The 14,653-nt window shown below is 61.1% G+C and overlaps 3 protein-coding genes across 4 annotated transcripts in view; 2 read left to right on the top strand and 1 right to left on the bottom strand.

The window, feature by feature from the left end:
- The window catches only part of PEX11B (peroxisomal biogenesis factor 11 beta), a 3,332-nt gene extending 1,957 nt beyond the window's left edge, over window positions 1–1,375 (bottom strand). Inside the window, exons 1-3 of the mRNA XM_065857942.2 lie at window positions 1,279–1,375; window positions 1,087–1,202; window positions 114–315 (exon numbers count right to left, since the gene is read on the bottom strand). Coding sequence (XP_065714014.1) covers window positions 114–315; window positions 1,087–1,202; window positions 1,279–1,334 — 374 coding nt within the window. The 5' untranslated portion in view covers window positions 1,335–1,375. The remainder of the gene's footprint in view (window positions 1–113; window positions 316–1,086; window positions 1,203–1,278) is intronic.
- Window positions 1,376–1,860: 485 nt separating this feature from the next.
- LIX1L (limb and CNS expressed 1 like) lies at window positions 1,861–9,424 on the top strand. Of its 2 annotated transcripts, XM_071800297.1 has the most exons (7): window positions 1,861–2,180; window positions 5,904–6,067; window positions 6,977–7,117; window positions 7,368–7,463; window positions 8,138–8,215; window positions 9,028–9,312; window positions 9,345–9,424. In XM_071800297.1, the coding sequence occupies exons 1-6, from the start codon at window positions 1,886–1,888 to the stop codon at window positions 9,265–9,267; spliced, it is 1,014 nt and encodes a 337-aa protein (XP_071656398.1). In that variant the 5' UTR covers window positions 1,861–1,885; the 3' UTR covers window positions 9,268–9,312; window positions 9,345–9,424. The 2 variants fall into 2 exon arrangements, with proteins under 2 accessions (XP_071656398.1, XP_065714034.1); XM_065857962.2 differs by having other exon boundaries at window positions 1,862–2,180; window positions 9,028–9,415.
- Window positions 9,425–11,671: 2,247 nt separating this feature from the next.
- On the top strand, window positions 11,672–14,187 carry RBM8A (RNA binding motif protein 8A). Its single transcript, XM_065857899.2, has 6 exons — window positions 11,672–11,794; window positions 12,028–12,087; window positions 13,028–13,105; window positions 13,323–13,459; window positions 13,630–13,766; window positions 14,109–14,187. Exons 1-6 carry the CDS (start codon window positions 11,728–11,730, stop codon window positions 14,152–14,154), a joined length of 525 nt encoding a protein of 174 aa, XP_065713971.1. The 5' UTR covers window positions 11,672–11,727; the 3' UTR covers window positions 14,155–14,187.
- The last annotated feature ends 466 nt before the right edge of the window (window positions 14,188–14,653 follow it).

Genomic DNA, 14,653 nt, shown 5'->3' with positions numbered 1-14,653 from the left:
ATTCCCACCCTCAGCACCCCCAGCTCAACTTGCAGCCCTTTCCTCTCTTCCCATCACTTCGTCCCTTGAAAGAAAAGCCCAAGCCCCCCCCGAAAGGCGCGCGCGCCCCTCACCTGAAGGAGCGCTGGCTCCACTTGTCCTGGTCCAGCGCGGGGAGCAGCCCGGCGCGCGCCGCCCACACCGCGTTGTCGCAGGCGCAGAACAGCGCGCGGTTCAGGTGGCCCAGGGTGAGGCAGAACCGCAGCACCGCGTCCGGCTGGTGGATCCCGCGCTTCGCCGCCTCCAGCGCCTCGGCCCAGCTGCCCAGCCGCACCACTGCGGGACAGACAGACGGACAGACAGACGCTCAGCGGGGGGAGGGCACCGGGTGGGCCCCTGGGACCCAGAAACCAACGGAGCAGCAGAGTCAATGACGCTGCTGAGCAGGCACTGATTTACCTGGATTCTACCTTCACCTTTATTTTACCTGCATTTTACCTTTACCCTGTATTACCCATACCCTTATTTTACCTGGATTTTACCTTTACCCCTATATCACCCGTACCCTTATTTTACCTGGATTTTACCTTTACCCCTATATCACCCGTACCCTTATTTTACCTGCATTTTACCTTTACCCCTGTATTACCCATACCCTTATTTTACCTGCATTTTACCTTTACTTTGCCTGGATTTTACCCTTACTTTATTTCACCTGCATTTTACCTGTACCTTCACCTGTACTTCACCGGCACCGGGCTCATCCTCCCCAAGTGCTCCAACCTCTGGCCGCTCTCCCATCGCTCACATTCGCACCATTACCACAGATCAATTACAACTCTTACACATTTCTAACACAATATACACCCACGCTGAGAAACAACTGACCTCGCTGGTTACAGTTATTCAGTTCCTTACTGACAACACATCTATTAACCAGTGGTTAAACACACGCTAAGCGCCCTGCTGCCGAGCAATGTTTTACTCCATGTTCTGTCTCCCTCCATGGTCTAAAACTGGAAAGCACCCCGCTTCCGCAGGTGGCTCAGCCAGCGGGCTGATGTTTGTAATTAATCACGGTGACGTTAACGAGCCCCCCCCGCTCACGCTTGCGGCCCAGGCTCAGGTGCGCCTCCAGCTGCCGGGCTCTGGCCAGGGCCTCGGCGCTCGCCCCGCTCCTCCGCAGCGCGTCCGCGGCCACGGCGCAGGCGTACTGGGCAGCCCTGCAAGAGACGGGGCGGCGTGAGGGGCCCGCGGTCCCCCCGGGAGCCCCCCGGAGCCCCCCCGGCGCGGCCGCACCTGAAGAGCCGCTCCTTGGCCGCGCTCTGCGCGCTGAACCGCACCCACGCGTCCATGGCGCCGCCGCGGCCCCGGCCGAACGCGGGAGCTGGCGCCACGCGGCGGCCGGGAGGAACGCAACACGGCCTCGATCTTATTGGCTGGATGCGGTAGGCCACGCCCTTTTCCATCAAAACAGAGTGTTTGATTGGTTATCTTTTCCATTCTCCGCCCTCCTCCCGACCAATTGTAACCCGCCCCTCCCTCCCTGCTGATTTGCGTTTTGATTCGTTTTTTCCTCTGTAATTCACATCACTCCTGCAGCATGATTGGACAGCTGCCGCCCCTCGCCGCGCCCCTCACTTGTGATTGGCACAAGTAAGGCGAGAGCGCCCCGCCCACGCCACGCCCTACAAACAAGTTGTGATTGGCCTGTCCTTCCCGCCCCGCCCACTTTCGCGATCCTATGCCCTGCGATTGGCGCGCCGCCGCTTTCACCACCTCCCACCACCATTGGCCACCTCCCGCCGCCGCCCCGCCCCCTCCCCGCGGCGATCCCCGCGCCCATTGGCCCGTGGGTGGTGAGTGACAGCCGCGGCGCCGCGGGCGCTCTCCCCTCAGAGCCGCGATGGAGTCGGTGCGGGCGCAGCGGCCGCAGCCCGGGCTGGGAACGCTCCGCTCCCTCCGCCCCGGGGTCACCGGCGCCGCCGCCTCGGCCCCTCCGCCGCCTCCCCCCGCCGCGGGGGCGGCCCCTCCGCCCGCGCTGGGCCCGGGGCTGGCGCTGCCGCCTCCGCCGCCGCCGCTGGGGCTGCAGGGCCCGGCCGCGCCGCCGCCCCCCGGGCCCGGGCCGCCCGCCGTGCTCAGGGAGGCGGTGGAGGCCGTGGTGAGGAGCTTCGCCAAGCACACGCAGGGCTACGGCCGCGGTGAGCGGGGCCGGGGGGCGGGGGGTCCCGGGGTCTGCGCCGTCTCCTCCCCGGTGAGACCACACCTGGAATATTGTGTCCAGTTGTGGCCCCTCAGCTCCAGAGAGACAGGGAACTGCTGCAGAGAGTCCAGCGCAGCCACCAAGATGCTGGAGGGAGTGGAGCATCTCCCGTGTGAGGAAAGGCTGAGGGAGCTGGGGCTCTGGAGCTGGGCAAGAGGAGACTGAGGGGAGACTCATTCATGGGGATCAAGATGGAAAGGGGCAGTGTCAGGAGGATGGAGCCAGGCTCTGCTGGGTGACACCCAGTGACAGGACAAGGGGCAATGGCTGCAAACTGGAACACAGGAGGTTCCGCTGGAAGAGGAGAAGCAACTTGTTGGGGGTGAGGGTGTCAGAGCCTGGCCCAGGCTGCCCAGGGAGGTTGTGGAGTCTCCTTCTCTGCAGACATTCAAACCCCCTGGACCCCTTCCTGTGGAACCTCAGCTGGGTGTTCCTGCTCCGGGGGGATTGCACGGGATGAGCTTTCCAGGGCCCTTCAACCCCTGACATTCTGGGGTTCTCCCCCAGGGCTGCTCCTTTGAGCCGGTTTCTCTCTCTGTCTCGTTCCCCATCTCTCCCGGGTCACGGGAGGGTTCCTCCTCGCTGTGTCCCGGCGTTTGGGGCTTTTCTTTGCCCCTTTTCCCCTCCAGATGCCCCATGTCCCGTCTCATCGCTGGAGGCTCTGGGACATTCTCAGGGTGTCACCTCCCCCTTTTCCTCGTGTTTCAGGCCCTTTGCCCAACCCTCCTTCTCCACTAATTCTCCCTCATCTGGGATTCCTCTTCCAACCCATTTTCCTTGCTCTGTGGGTCCTTTCCCAGCACAAACTGAAGGTGCAGGTCTCCCCAGGATGCTCCTGGTTCCCCAGACCCGCGTCCCTTTGCTCCCCTTTTCCCCTCAGATCCACGAGTTTTGGGAAAATAAGAGATTTGGGAGCGCTGTGCTGATTTTCCCCATCCCAGCTGGCGCGTTGCCCACACAACGGGCTCTAAAGGTGGCCAAGGGGCCACCTTGGCTGTTGCCATTAGGTTCAGTGTCGGTAATAAGCTGCTTTTTTGCTGGTTTTGGAGACTTTTCCTCGCACGTGGGATGCAGAGTAAGCTCGGGTGGCATTAAAGGTGAGAATTCCCACCCAAACCCGGTGCTCTGGGGCCGTTTGTGTGAAAAATGAGAAAGCAAGGACCGTAAAGTGAGGAAAATCCAACCAGATCAGCCCTTTCCTCGGGGGTCCCGCGGTCCAGGGTCCAGCTCAGGAACGTCCCCGGGTCTCCCGTTCTTGGGAAGCTCCACGGCCTCTTAAACACAAACTTTTGACTTCCTTTGGGCTTCGTTTGATGTGGGGTTTATGCTTTTGTAAATTAGGGGAAGGAGATGAGGTCAGGGTGGGCAGGGATTGGGGTGACAAAGCTGGTTTTTGGGTGACAACGCAAGTATTTGGGTGACGAGCCGGGTGTAGGAACTTGAGCCGGGCAGAGAGATGGAGATTTCCTGCTCGTGCTGTACCTGTAATGGGTAAATGTGGTAAAGTTGGAGAAAACAGAGGCTGTTTGTTCTTTTCAGGTGTTTTTTAGGTGTTTTTACAAGGAGGGCGCTTGTGCGGTAGCGATTTAGTCCTCTCTGTGTGATTCCTTCCCTTCGACTTGGTGTCAGGACACAAAAAAAAGCTCATTTCTTCCAAAAAAGGGGTTGTGCCCTCGGCTTTTCCTGGGGTCTGTGATACAAAAACCCCACGGCTGGGAAGAGAAACTGGGGCTGGAAGGGGCTGGTTTGGGGCGAGGTGCTGCAGACCCCGCTCGGCAGCGCCCGCTCCCCCCGGCCGCGTTTCGGCTCCTGCTTTTCACATAAAGCACAAGAAAAACAACCACAGAAGCGAGAGGGGAAAAAAAAGCTTAAAGCACATATTTTAGCGGCCTTGTGATGGAAAGAATCTTCCACCCCACCCCAAAGGAGACGCTTTGCAACTGTTCTGCGTTCCCGAGCTCTTCCGCTCGGGCGGCGGCTCCAGGAGCCGCTCAGGGTTTGGCAGGAGGGTGAGCTCGCCCGGCCACGTGGAGCCGCTCGGTCGCTGGTGTCAGTGGTGCCAATTCCAGCGCTTTGAGCTGGGAGCGAGACTTGTTCTGCTTGCCGGCCGTTAAAATATCTTTGTTCTCGATCTATCTTTGTTATTGACACAGATTGATGTATCTTTATTGAAACATCTTCGTTTGCACGCTGGCTTTCCCGTTAGGCGAGCTCCCACCCCGGGTGCGGAGCATCCTCAGCCCCTGGCTCTGCCTTCACTCCACCCCTCGTTTTAATCCCTGTTTTCTTGGTTTTCTGTTATTTTCCAACCCCGTGTTGTTTTGTGCTCCGTACGGACTCAAGGTCCCCGGGGTGCACGGGGCTGAGGTCCCAGGGGTGCGCGGGGCTGAGGTCCCCAGCGTGTGCAGGGTCGGGATCCCAGGGGTGCGCGGGGTTGGGATCCCTGGGGTGCGGGGTCAGGATCCCCTGGGGTTCACGGGGTTGGGATCCCCCAGGGTGCGTGGGGTTGGGATCCCTGGGGTGCGGGGTCAGGATCCCCTGGGGTTCACGGGGTCGGGATCCCCCAGGGTGCGCGGGGTTGGGATCCCTGGGGTGCGGGGTCAGGATCCCCTGGGGTTCACGGGGTCGAGGTCCCCAGGGGTGCACGGGGTTGGATCCCCGGGGTGCAGGATCAGGATCCCCTGGGGTTCGCGGGGTCGAGGTCCCCAGGGTGCGGGATCAGGATCCCCAGGGCGCACAGGGTCCCCCCGTGTTCTCACAGACCTGGCACACAATGGGGTTCAGGACACAAAGCAACGCAACCTCCCATTCCCGCCGCTTCCCCCGCGTCGCTGCTCTGTGATGCACAAACCATGTTGCTCTGGAGCATTCGTAGCCTTTAATCCGGTGCTGTACCCTCTCGTCTCCTGAGCACCGTCCTGCCGGGGGCAGCCGGGAGCTCTGAGCGCAGCCTGGGCAGAAAAAGCTCTTTTTGGAGCAGTCTGGCACAGGGGGCCCTTGTCCCGCCTGAAAACGGCCTTTTCAGCCCAATTTCCAATTCACATTTCAAGGCAGTTTCCATTTTTTTTTGCCCGTCTTGCTTTTCCTTCACAAAATAAAAACACCCTGCCTGTAATCCAGAGCGGCTGCGGGATTAGAGAGGCTGGGGAGCCGCGGGCCAGCTGCCGCCAGCCCTTCCGCACTGAGAGCCTTACAACGAGGGGTTTGGGGCATTCGGTGCTGCAAAGGTCGCTTTTCTTACCCAAATCCTGACAAAATAAAAAGGGGTTAAGATTAGAACGGCTCCCAGGGAGCTTCTGTGGCACTGGGGCTCAGGAGCGAGCAGAGCTCTGTTTGAATTGAAGAAATGTCCTTTAAAAAGGAGAACGTGATGGCGCGGGTTTGGGCTGTGCATGCTCAAAATTTGGCGCTCCTTAAAACTCCCTTCTCCTGCAGAGAATGATTGCCAAAAACCAGCATTTTCAGCTCTGGTTTCCCAACCGGGACGGAAGGAGCTTTGTGTACCGAAGCTAATCCCGGGTTTAACCTGCGGGGGGGTTCTGCACCGGGACGTTTCTCTTCTCCCCTCGGGTGGCTCCGTGTGTCTCCGTCGCGGTGTTTTGAGGCAGTTTGGGGCATTTCGGGGTTCTCGGCTCCGCGTGAGGCCCGGTTCTGGTTGCAGTGAACGTGGTGGAGGCCCTGCAGGAGTTCTGGCAGATGAAGCAGTCGCGTGGGGCCGACCTGAAGAACGGGGCCCTGGTGGTGTACGAGATGGTGCCGTCCTCCAGCCCCCCCTACGTCTGCTACGTCACCCTGCCCGGCGGCAGCTGCTTCGGCAGCTTCCAGGTACATCCCTGCCCTCCTCGTTAACCTAACCTGGGTGCCCAGCTTCCAGGTACATCCCTGCCCTCCTCGTTAACCTAACCTGGGTGCCCAGCTTCCAGGTACATCCCTGCCCTCCTCGTTAACCTAACGTGGGTGCTCAGCTTCCAGGTACATCCCTGCCCTCCTCGTTAACCTAACCTGGGTGCCCAGCTTCCAGGTACATCCCTGCCCTCCTCGTTAACCTAACGTGGGTGCTCAGCTTCCAGGTACATCCCTGCCCTCCTCGTTAACCTAACCTGGGTGCTCAGCTTCCAGGTACATCCCTGCCCTCCTCGTTAACCTAACCTGGGTACTCAGGTACCATCCCTTGCTCTCCTCATTAACCTAATCTGGGTGCCCAGCTTCCAGGTACATCCCTGCTCTCCTCATTAACCTAATCCGGGTGCTCAGCAGCATTGAATCAATAATTCCTTCCCCTGTTTCTGTCTAAAAGGAAAAGGTCTAACCCAAACACTTCACCCGAAAGGTTAAGGTCCAAACATCACAGCGGGTCCCGCTGCGTTTTGCGTTCCCTCGTTAATCTCCCGTCTTCGTTTGACGAACGTTTCCAAAAGAAACGCCTGGAGCAGCTCCCGGTCCCGAGATCAGCCCTCGCGCTTTGGAGCCATTTGGTTACGTTTTCCCTTTAAGCCGGTGACCGTGGTTTGACGCCGGCGTTTTGCGGCGCGTTCGGCTCCTGCCGCGGCTCTGGGGCCGAGCGTGGCTGGGCTGGCTGTGGTTTCAGATAATGAGTTCAGGATGTCTGAGAGCAGCGACGGCCCCAACGCCGCCCCCGAATTCCCGTGGTTCGTGCGAAACGTGGAGCGTGGGGCCGCGGGGACCTCGGTCACCCCGCCGTCTGTCTGTCCTGACGCCGTCTGTCTCCCCCAGTTCTGCCCGACCAAGGCCGAAGCCCGCCGGAGCGCCGCCAAGATCGCGCTGATGAACTCGGTGTTCAACGAGCACCCCTCGCGGCGCATCACGGACGAGTTCATCGAGAAGAGCGTCTCGGAGGCGCTGGCGTCTTTCAACGTAAGGCTTCCCGCTGCCCCATTGCGGGGAGAAAAACCCCAAGGCAGAGTTTGCTTTTACATCTGGAACTCGTCACGGCAGGGCTGGTTTGTTCGGTGACTTCTGAGTATTCAGACTTAATTCTCATTCTCCTGCTTCCCCTCGCACGCAGTCCGGGTCCCCTCGCATTGGTGTGCAGACCAGGCAGGGCAGGGGGACAAACTCCCGTTTGGTCGGGAGTCGCGTTTCTCACGTGCAATGTCCCCTGCAGGGCAACCGGGAGGAGGCCGACAACCCCAACACCGGGATCGGCGCGTTCCGCTTCATGCTGGAGTCCAACAAGGGCAAATCCATGCTGGAGTTCCAGGTACCGCTCGCAGTTCAGCACCGCGGCTCCGGGGCCGCTTGCACGGAGCTTTGGGTGGCGGATTCGGCACAAAAGTGGGGTTTTCCTCTCCGAACGCAACACGGGGTTCATGACGCTTTGTGCAGCGCGAAATACTTGGGATTGGGCTTTTCTCTGCGGGCCGGGGAGCATCTTTCATCCGAAAACCACTGTGATTGTGGAGTATGCGTCTTGAGCAGCGTCGTTACGTCGGGCAGACGCGGCGATGAGGTCCTGAGGGACGTGGGGCGGTGCCGGGGATGGGTTTGTGGTTGGACTCTGTGATTTAAAGCTCTTTTCCAACCAAAATGACCCTTTGAATCCTTTTAATTTAAACTGGGGCTTCCAAAGTAACTGGAAACAATTCTTGTGCAGCCCAGCTGAGCGGAGGAGCGCGCCGGGAGCCGCTGCACAGGGCGCAGCGGGTTTGGTTTCTCTCCGAGCGGGAGAGGCCCCACTTTGCTTCTCTTTTTGATCACCCTCAGCTCATTAACGCTGCAGATCTTTCCCTTGCAGCCCCGGGGGTTGTGACGCGCTCTGCGATCCTCCCCGTGCGACCGAGCGGGTGGGATTTTGCGGTGTCCCCCCTGCTGGGATGGTCATGGTGCTGATCCGTGTCCCCGTGTCCCCTGGCGCTGACTCTGTTGCCGTTGCAGGAGCTGATGACCGTGTTCCAGCTGCTGCACTGGAACGGCAGCCTCAAGGCCATGCGGGAGCGGCAGTGCTCGCGCCAGGTGAGCTGTCCCCACACCCGGTGACAACCGCCTCCTCCTTCCGGTCACAGAGCCGTGCGGGGTGCAAGAGAGCTTTGAGATCCAGTCCAGGCGTTCGCCCAACCCTGGCACCACCCCATGCCCTGAGAACCTCGTCTCTGTGTATCCAACCCCTCCAGGGCTGATGACTCCAGCACTGCCCTGGGCAGCTGTTCCAACACCCACAGCCCTTTGGGGAAGGAATCATCCCCAAGATCCCATCTCCAAACTCCATTTGTGATGCTGAGGGTGGGGAGACCCTGGCCCAGGCTCCCCAGGGAAGTGGTGGATGAACCATCCCTGAGAGCACCCAAGGTTGGGCTGGGCACCCTGAGCAACCTGGTCTGGTTGGATGTCCCTGATCTACTGAACGTGTCCTTGATCTACTGAACCTGTCCCTGATCTACTGAACCTGTCCCTGATCTGGTGGGGACGTCCCTGCCCATGACTGGATGCTGTTTGAAGGTCCCTCCCAACCCAAACCCTTCCACGATCCCAGAATCACCATTTTGGTTGGAAAAGCCCCTCAAGATCATCAATTCCAACCGTTCCCCCACCCCTGACACCACCCCATGCCCTGAGAACCTCATCTCCGTCTTTAAACCCCTCCAGGGACGGTGACTCCACCACTTCAGCCTCTTCCAACACCCAACAACCCTTTTGTGACGAAATCACCCCAGATTTCCAACCTCAACCTCCCCTGGCGCAGCTTGAGCAAAGCCCCCGGCCCCCTCCCTGTGCTGCAGCCTCTCCCCGTGTGTTTTCTGAGCGCGTGTCCCCTGTCCCCATCACAGGAGGTGCTGGCCCACTACTCGCACCGCGCCCTGGACGACGACATCCGCAGCCAGATGGCGCTGGACTGGGTGAACCGGGAGCAGGGCAGCCCGGGGGCCCTGTCGCGGGAGCTGGCGGCCACGGAGCGCGAGCTGGACGACGCGCGGCTGGCGGGGAAGGAGCTGCGCTTCCACAAGGAGAAGAAGGACATCCTGACGCTGGCCGCGGGGCAGCTGGGCAGCGCGCAGCCCTCCTGCTAGGACCTGCGGGTGGACCTGGTCCTGCAGACCTGATCCTGCCAGGACCTGCGAGTGAACCCCAGCCCTCCTGCCAGGACCTGCGAGTGACCCGGATCCTGCAGTCGTGTTTCTGCCAGGACCTGCGAGTGAACCCCAGCCCTCCTGCCAGGACCTGCGAGTGAAACTGGTCCTGCAGCCCTGTTCCTGCCAGGACCTGCGAGTGAACCAGATCCTGCAGTCGTGTTCCTGCCAGGACCTCGAGCAAAGCTGATCCTGCAGCCCTGATCCTGCCAGGACCTGTGAGTGAACCCCAGCCCTCCTGCCAGGACCTGCGAGCAAAGCTGATCCTACAGCCCTGATTCTGCCAGGACCTGTGAGCGAAGCTGATCCTACAGCCCTGATCCTGCCAGGACCTGCGAGCAAAGCTGATCCTGCAGCCCTGATCCTGCCAGGACCTGCGAGCAAAGCTGATCCTACAGCCCTGATCCTGCCAGGACCTGTGAGCGAAGCTGATCCTACAGCCCTGATCCTGCCAGGACCTGTGAGCGAAGTTGATCCTGCAGCCCTGATCCTGCCAGGACCTGCGAGCAAAGCTGATCCTACAGCCCTGATCCTGCTAGGACCTGCGAGCAAAGCTGATCCTACAGCCCTGATCCTGCCAGGACCTGCGAGCAAAGCTGATCCTACAGCCCTGATCCTGCTAGGACCTGCGAGCAAAGCTGATCCTACAGCCCTGATCCTGCCAGGACCTGCGAGCAAAGCTGATCCTACAGCCCTGATCCTGCTAGGACCTGCGAGCAAAGCTGATCATACAGCCCTGATCCTGCCAGGACCTGCGAGCAAAGCTGATCCTACAGCCCTGATCCTGCTAGGACCTGCGAGCAAAGCTGATCCTACAGCCCTGATCCTGCCAGGACCTGCGAGCAAAGCTGATCCTGCAGCCCTGATCCTGCCAGGACCTGCGAGCAAAGCTGATCCTACAGCCCTGATCCTGCTAGGACCTGCGAGCAAAGCTGATCCTACAGCCCTGATCCTGCTAGGACCTGCGAGCAAAGCTGATCCTGCAGCCCTGATCCTGCCAGGACCTGCGAGCAAAGCTGATCCTACAGCCCTGATCCTGCCAGGACCTGCGAGCGAAGCTGATCCTACAGCCCTCCTGCCAGGACCTGTGAGCGAAGCTGATCCTGCAGCCCTGATCCTGCCAGGACCTGCGAGCAAAGCTGATCCTACAGCCCTGATCCTGCTAGGACCTGCGAGCAAAGCTGATCCTGCAGCCCTGATCCTGCCAGGACCTGCGAGCAAAGCTGATCCTACAGCCCTGATCCTGCTAGGACCTGCGAGCAAAGCTGATCCTGCAGCCCTCCTGCCAGGACCTGTGAACCCGATCCTGCAGCCCTGATCCTGCCAGGACCTGTGAACCCGATCCTGCAGCCCCTTGTCCCGCAGGTCCACCCGGGGGTTCCTCCCCTCTTAGCGTCCCGTCTTCCAAATCGTGGCCCATTTGCACTTTTTTAACAGATTTTTTTTAATACGACCCCCTGTGCAGAATTTCAAACTTCAATCCTTGCGTTTTAAACTTCAGTCTTTGATTTTTAAACTTCAATCCTTGATTTTTACACTTCACACCTCTCTTCTCGCCCCTCTCCTCCGCTGGGTAGCGGCCTCGGGGTTGAGACAGAGACGTGAGCCCCGCATTATAGACGCCCTGCTTTTGTATTCTCACCCCAACGAGCCTGTTTGGGTTGGTTTTCTGTATTTTTGATACACAGCAGTACTGGTGTTTAACACGTCTATGAATGTGGTTACCAACACGGGCAGTTGGGTTTCATTTCGCCCTGGCGCTGTGTGGGTTCGGTAGCGGGTTCAGCCGCCCTGCTCAGGTTTAAGGGCTCTCCGCGTGTCGCGTGGAACCGCGATTTGTCACTGTTATCTTGCCCTGCCTGTGTTTTTAGGACCATGACTCTGTGAGCCTGGATGCGCTCGGGGGGTGAGAAACGGGACAGATCCAGCACCCAACAGGGTGGTGCTTCCCTGGCCCCCCAGTAACCACCGGTACGGCCCCAGTGTGGGGCCACAACGGGCCCCATCGCCCTTCCCGACATGGCGGCACCAGCGAGGCCGATGCCTTGACCTCCCCAAGATGGCGCTCCCGCCACGCTCCCTCCCCAAGATGGCGGACCGAGCCTTCCGGCCACACTCCCTCCCCAAGATGGCGGACCGAGCCTTCCTGCCACACTCCCTCCCCAAGATGGCGGACCGAACCCTCCCGCCACACTCCCTCCCCAAGATGGCGGAGAGGACGCTTCCGCCACCCTCCCTCCCCAAGATGGCGGACCGACCCCTCCCGCCACCCTCCCTCCCCAAGATGGCGGACCGGGCCCTCCCGCCACGCTCCCCCCCCAAGATGGCGGCGGCAGTTCCGGCGCGTTTCCCGGCGCGTTTCCCGGCGCGCCCCGCGGCGGCGGCAGGCAGAGCGGCAAGATGGCGGACGTGCTGGACTTGCATGAGGCCGGAGGCGAAGATTTCGCCATGGACGAGGATGGCGACGGTGAGAGCGGCGCCAGGGCCGCCCCCGAGCCCGCCCGGCCCGGCCCCGCCGCGCCGCCCCCGGCCCCGCCGCGCCGCCCCCGGCCCCGCCGCGCCGCCCCCGGCCCCGCCGCGCCGCCCCCGGCCCCGCTCCCCCGCGCGGCCCGGGGCCCGTAGCGCTTCCCGCCGGGGCCTCCCGGGGCCGGGGCTGCCGCTCGCGGTCCCTGCCCAGCCCGACGCGCTGTGTCCCCGCAGAGAGCATCCACAAGCTGAAGGAGAAGGCCAAGAAGCGGAAGGGCCGCGGGTTCGGTTCAGGTGAGCGCGGCGCCGGGGCCGCGGAGCCGCGGGCTCTGAGCAAAACCCGCTCGTTGTGCCCGGGGCAGCGCCTCGCGGGTTGGGGGCTGCCCGAGCTGTGCTTTCCGTGCTGAGGGCTCTGGTTCCCATTCCTCTTTCCCCCCATTTCTCCCTCTTTTCCCCCCCATTTCTCCCTCTTTTCCCCCCCATTTCTCCCTCTTTTCCCCCCCCATTTCTCCCTCTTTTCCCCCCATTTCTCCCTCTTTTCCCCCCATTTCTCCCTCTTTTCCCCCCATTTCTCCCTCTTTTCTCCCCATTTCTCCCTCTTTTCTCCCCATTTCTCCCTCTTTTCCCCCCATTTCTCCCTCTTTTCCCCCCCATTCATTTCCCTTTCCCCCCCATTCATCTCCTTTCCCCCCCCATTCATCTCTCTTCCCCCCCCGTTTCTCTCTCTTTCCCCCGCCCCGTTTCTCCCTCTCCCTTCCCCCCGTTTCTCTCCCTTCCCCCCCAATTTCTCTCCCTTTCCCCCCTGTTCCTCTCCCTTTCCCCCCTGTTCCTCTCCCTTTCCCCCCTGTTCCTCTCCCTTTCCCCCCTGTTCCTCTCCCTTTCCCCCCTGATCCTCTCCCTTTCCCCCCCGTTTCTCTCCCTTCCCCCCCAATTTCTCTCCCTTTCCCCCCTGTTCCTCTCCCTTTCCCCCCTGTTCCTCTCCCTTTCCCCCCCGTTCCTCTCCCTTTCCCCCCCGATCCTCTCCCTTTCCCCCCCGTTCCTCTCCCTTTCCCCCCCGTTCCTCTCCCTTTCCCCCCCGTTCCTCTCCCTTTCCCCCCCGTTCCTCTCCCTTTCCCCCCCGTTCCTCTCCCTTTCCCCCCCGTTCCTCTCCCTTTCCCCCCCGTTCCTCTCCCTTTCCCCCCCGTTCCTCTCCCTTTCCCCCCCGTTCCTCTCCCTCTCCCCCGTTTGTCCCCAGAGGAGGGCTCCCGCGCCCGTGCCCGTGAGGATTACGACAGCGTGGAGCAGGACGGGGACGAACCGGGGCCGCAGCGCTGTGAGTACACGGGGCCCTCCCCCGCGGGTTTGGGGTGGGGGGCAGCGCCCAGGCCGGGGGGTTTGTGGTTCAGCCCCTCCCGGGTGGCAAATCCCGCTGCGCTGGGGTTGATCTCGGCTTAAACCGGGACCGCGGGTCTGCGGGCTCCGTGGGCTCCTCCCGCCCCATGCGGCTCGTTCTGTGCTCAATGATTTTGGGGGGCGCCGTGGCCCCCCAGCGGTGGAAGGCTGGATCCTCTTCGTCACGGGCGTCCACGAGGAGGCGACGGAGGAGGACATCCACGACAAGTTCGCCGAGTACGGCGAGATCAAGAACATCCACCTCAACCTGGACCGACGGACGGGCTACCTGAAGGTAGGACAGGCAGCAGGGGGGAGCCCGACCCCCTCGAGCTTCTCGGCCACTTCGCCGCCCCCGTTTCGTCTCCAGTCCGTGGTTCTGATCCCAGTCCCTGGATCGAAGGGGCTGGGGGGTCGTGGTGATTTTGGGCCCCCCCGCGGCTCAGGCTCCGTGTCCCCCCCCAGGGTTACACGCTGGTAGAGTACGAGACGTACAAGGAGGCGCAGGCGGCCATGGAGGGGCTGAACGGGCAGGAGCTCATGGGGCAGCCCATCAGCGTGGACTGGTGCTTCGTGCGCGGGCCGCCCAAGAGCAAGAGGAGGTGAGCGACGGGCCCGGAGCCGCCTGGTTCCGGCTTAAATCCCCCTTCTTCCGGCTTAAATCCCCCTTCTTCCGGCTTAAATCCCCCTTGTTCCGGCTTAAATCCCCCTTGTTCTAGCCTAAATCCCCGTTGTTCCAGCTTAAATCCACCTTTTTCTGGCTTAAATCCACCCTTTTCCAGTTTAAACCCACCTTTTCCCAGTTTAAGCCCCCTTTACCCAGTTTAATCCCAGCTCTCCCCAGTTTAGCCCCACTTTTCCCAGGTTAAAGCCCAGCCTTCCCCAGGTTAAGCCCAGGTTAAGCCCAGCTTTCCTCGGTCTAAGCGCAGCTTTTCGTCCGGCAGGGGCGGGCGCCGGCGCAGCAGGAGTCCCGACCGGCGCCGCCGGTGACGGAGCCGCGTTTGGTGACGGAGCCGCGTTCGTCCCCTGGGGAGCTGGGGGAAGCGGGGGGAGCTGGGTGGGGGGGACGGTTCGTCGCTTCGGCCAATTTGCTTCTTTTACCTTTTTTCTTGGTTGTAATCGAGAAAACGCGACAAAGAAGCAAAGCCGGAGGCGTTGGGGTCATTGTTGCTCGGTTTTGGGGCGAATTCGCCCGTTTTTGGCCCAAACCGCGATGTTTGTCACCGTTTGTCACCCCGGAGCGACCCGGGGCCGCTGTTCCTGGGGTTCAGGTTTCCTGAGACGTTCCTGAGCTCCCGGGTTTGTTCCCACTCGGCCTTTTAAATAATCCCCATTTTGTGTAAAAAACAATTGTCTTCTCCTTATTGTCTTTAATTAAACGTCCTCGGAGCTGCGAGCGCCGCCCGGGCTCAGGTTGGACCTGCCTAGAGCCGCTCGTGTCGCTGAACCGGCTCTTGATCCCGGTTCTTAATCCTGGTTTTGATCTCGG

This window comes from Patagioenas fasciata, chromosome 30 (genome assembly GCF_037038585.1).
Source record: "Patagioenas fasciata isolate bPatFas1 chromosome 30, bPatFas1.hap1, whole genome shotgun sequence".
In the NCBI taxonomy this organism is placed as follows: domain Eukaryota; kingdom Metazoa; phylum Chordata; class Aves; order Columbiformes; family Columbidae; genus Patagioenas; species Patagioenas fasciata.
Note: the sequence above shows the minus strand (reverse complement) of the source record. Positions and strands in the feature narration are given on the sequence as shown.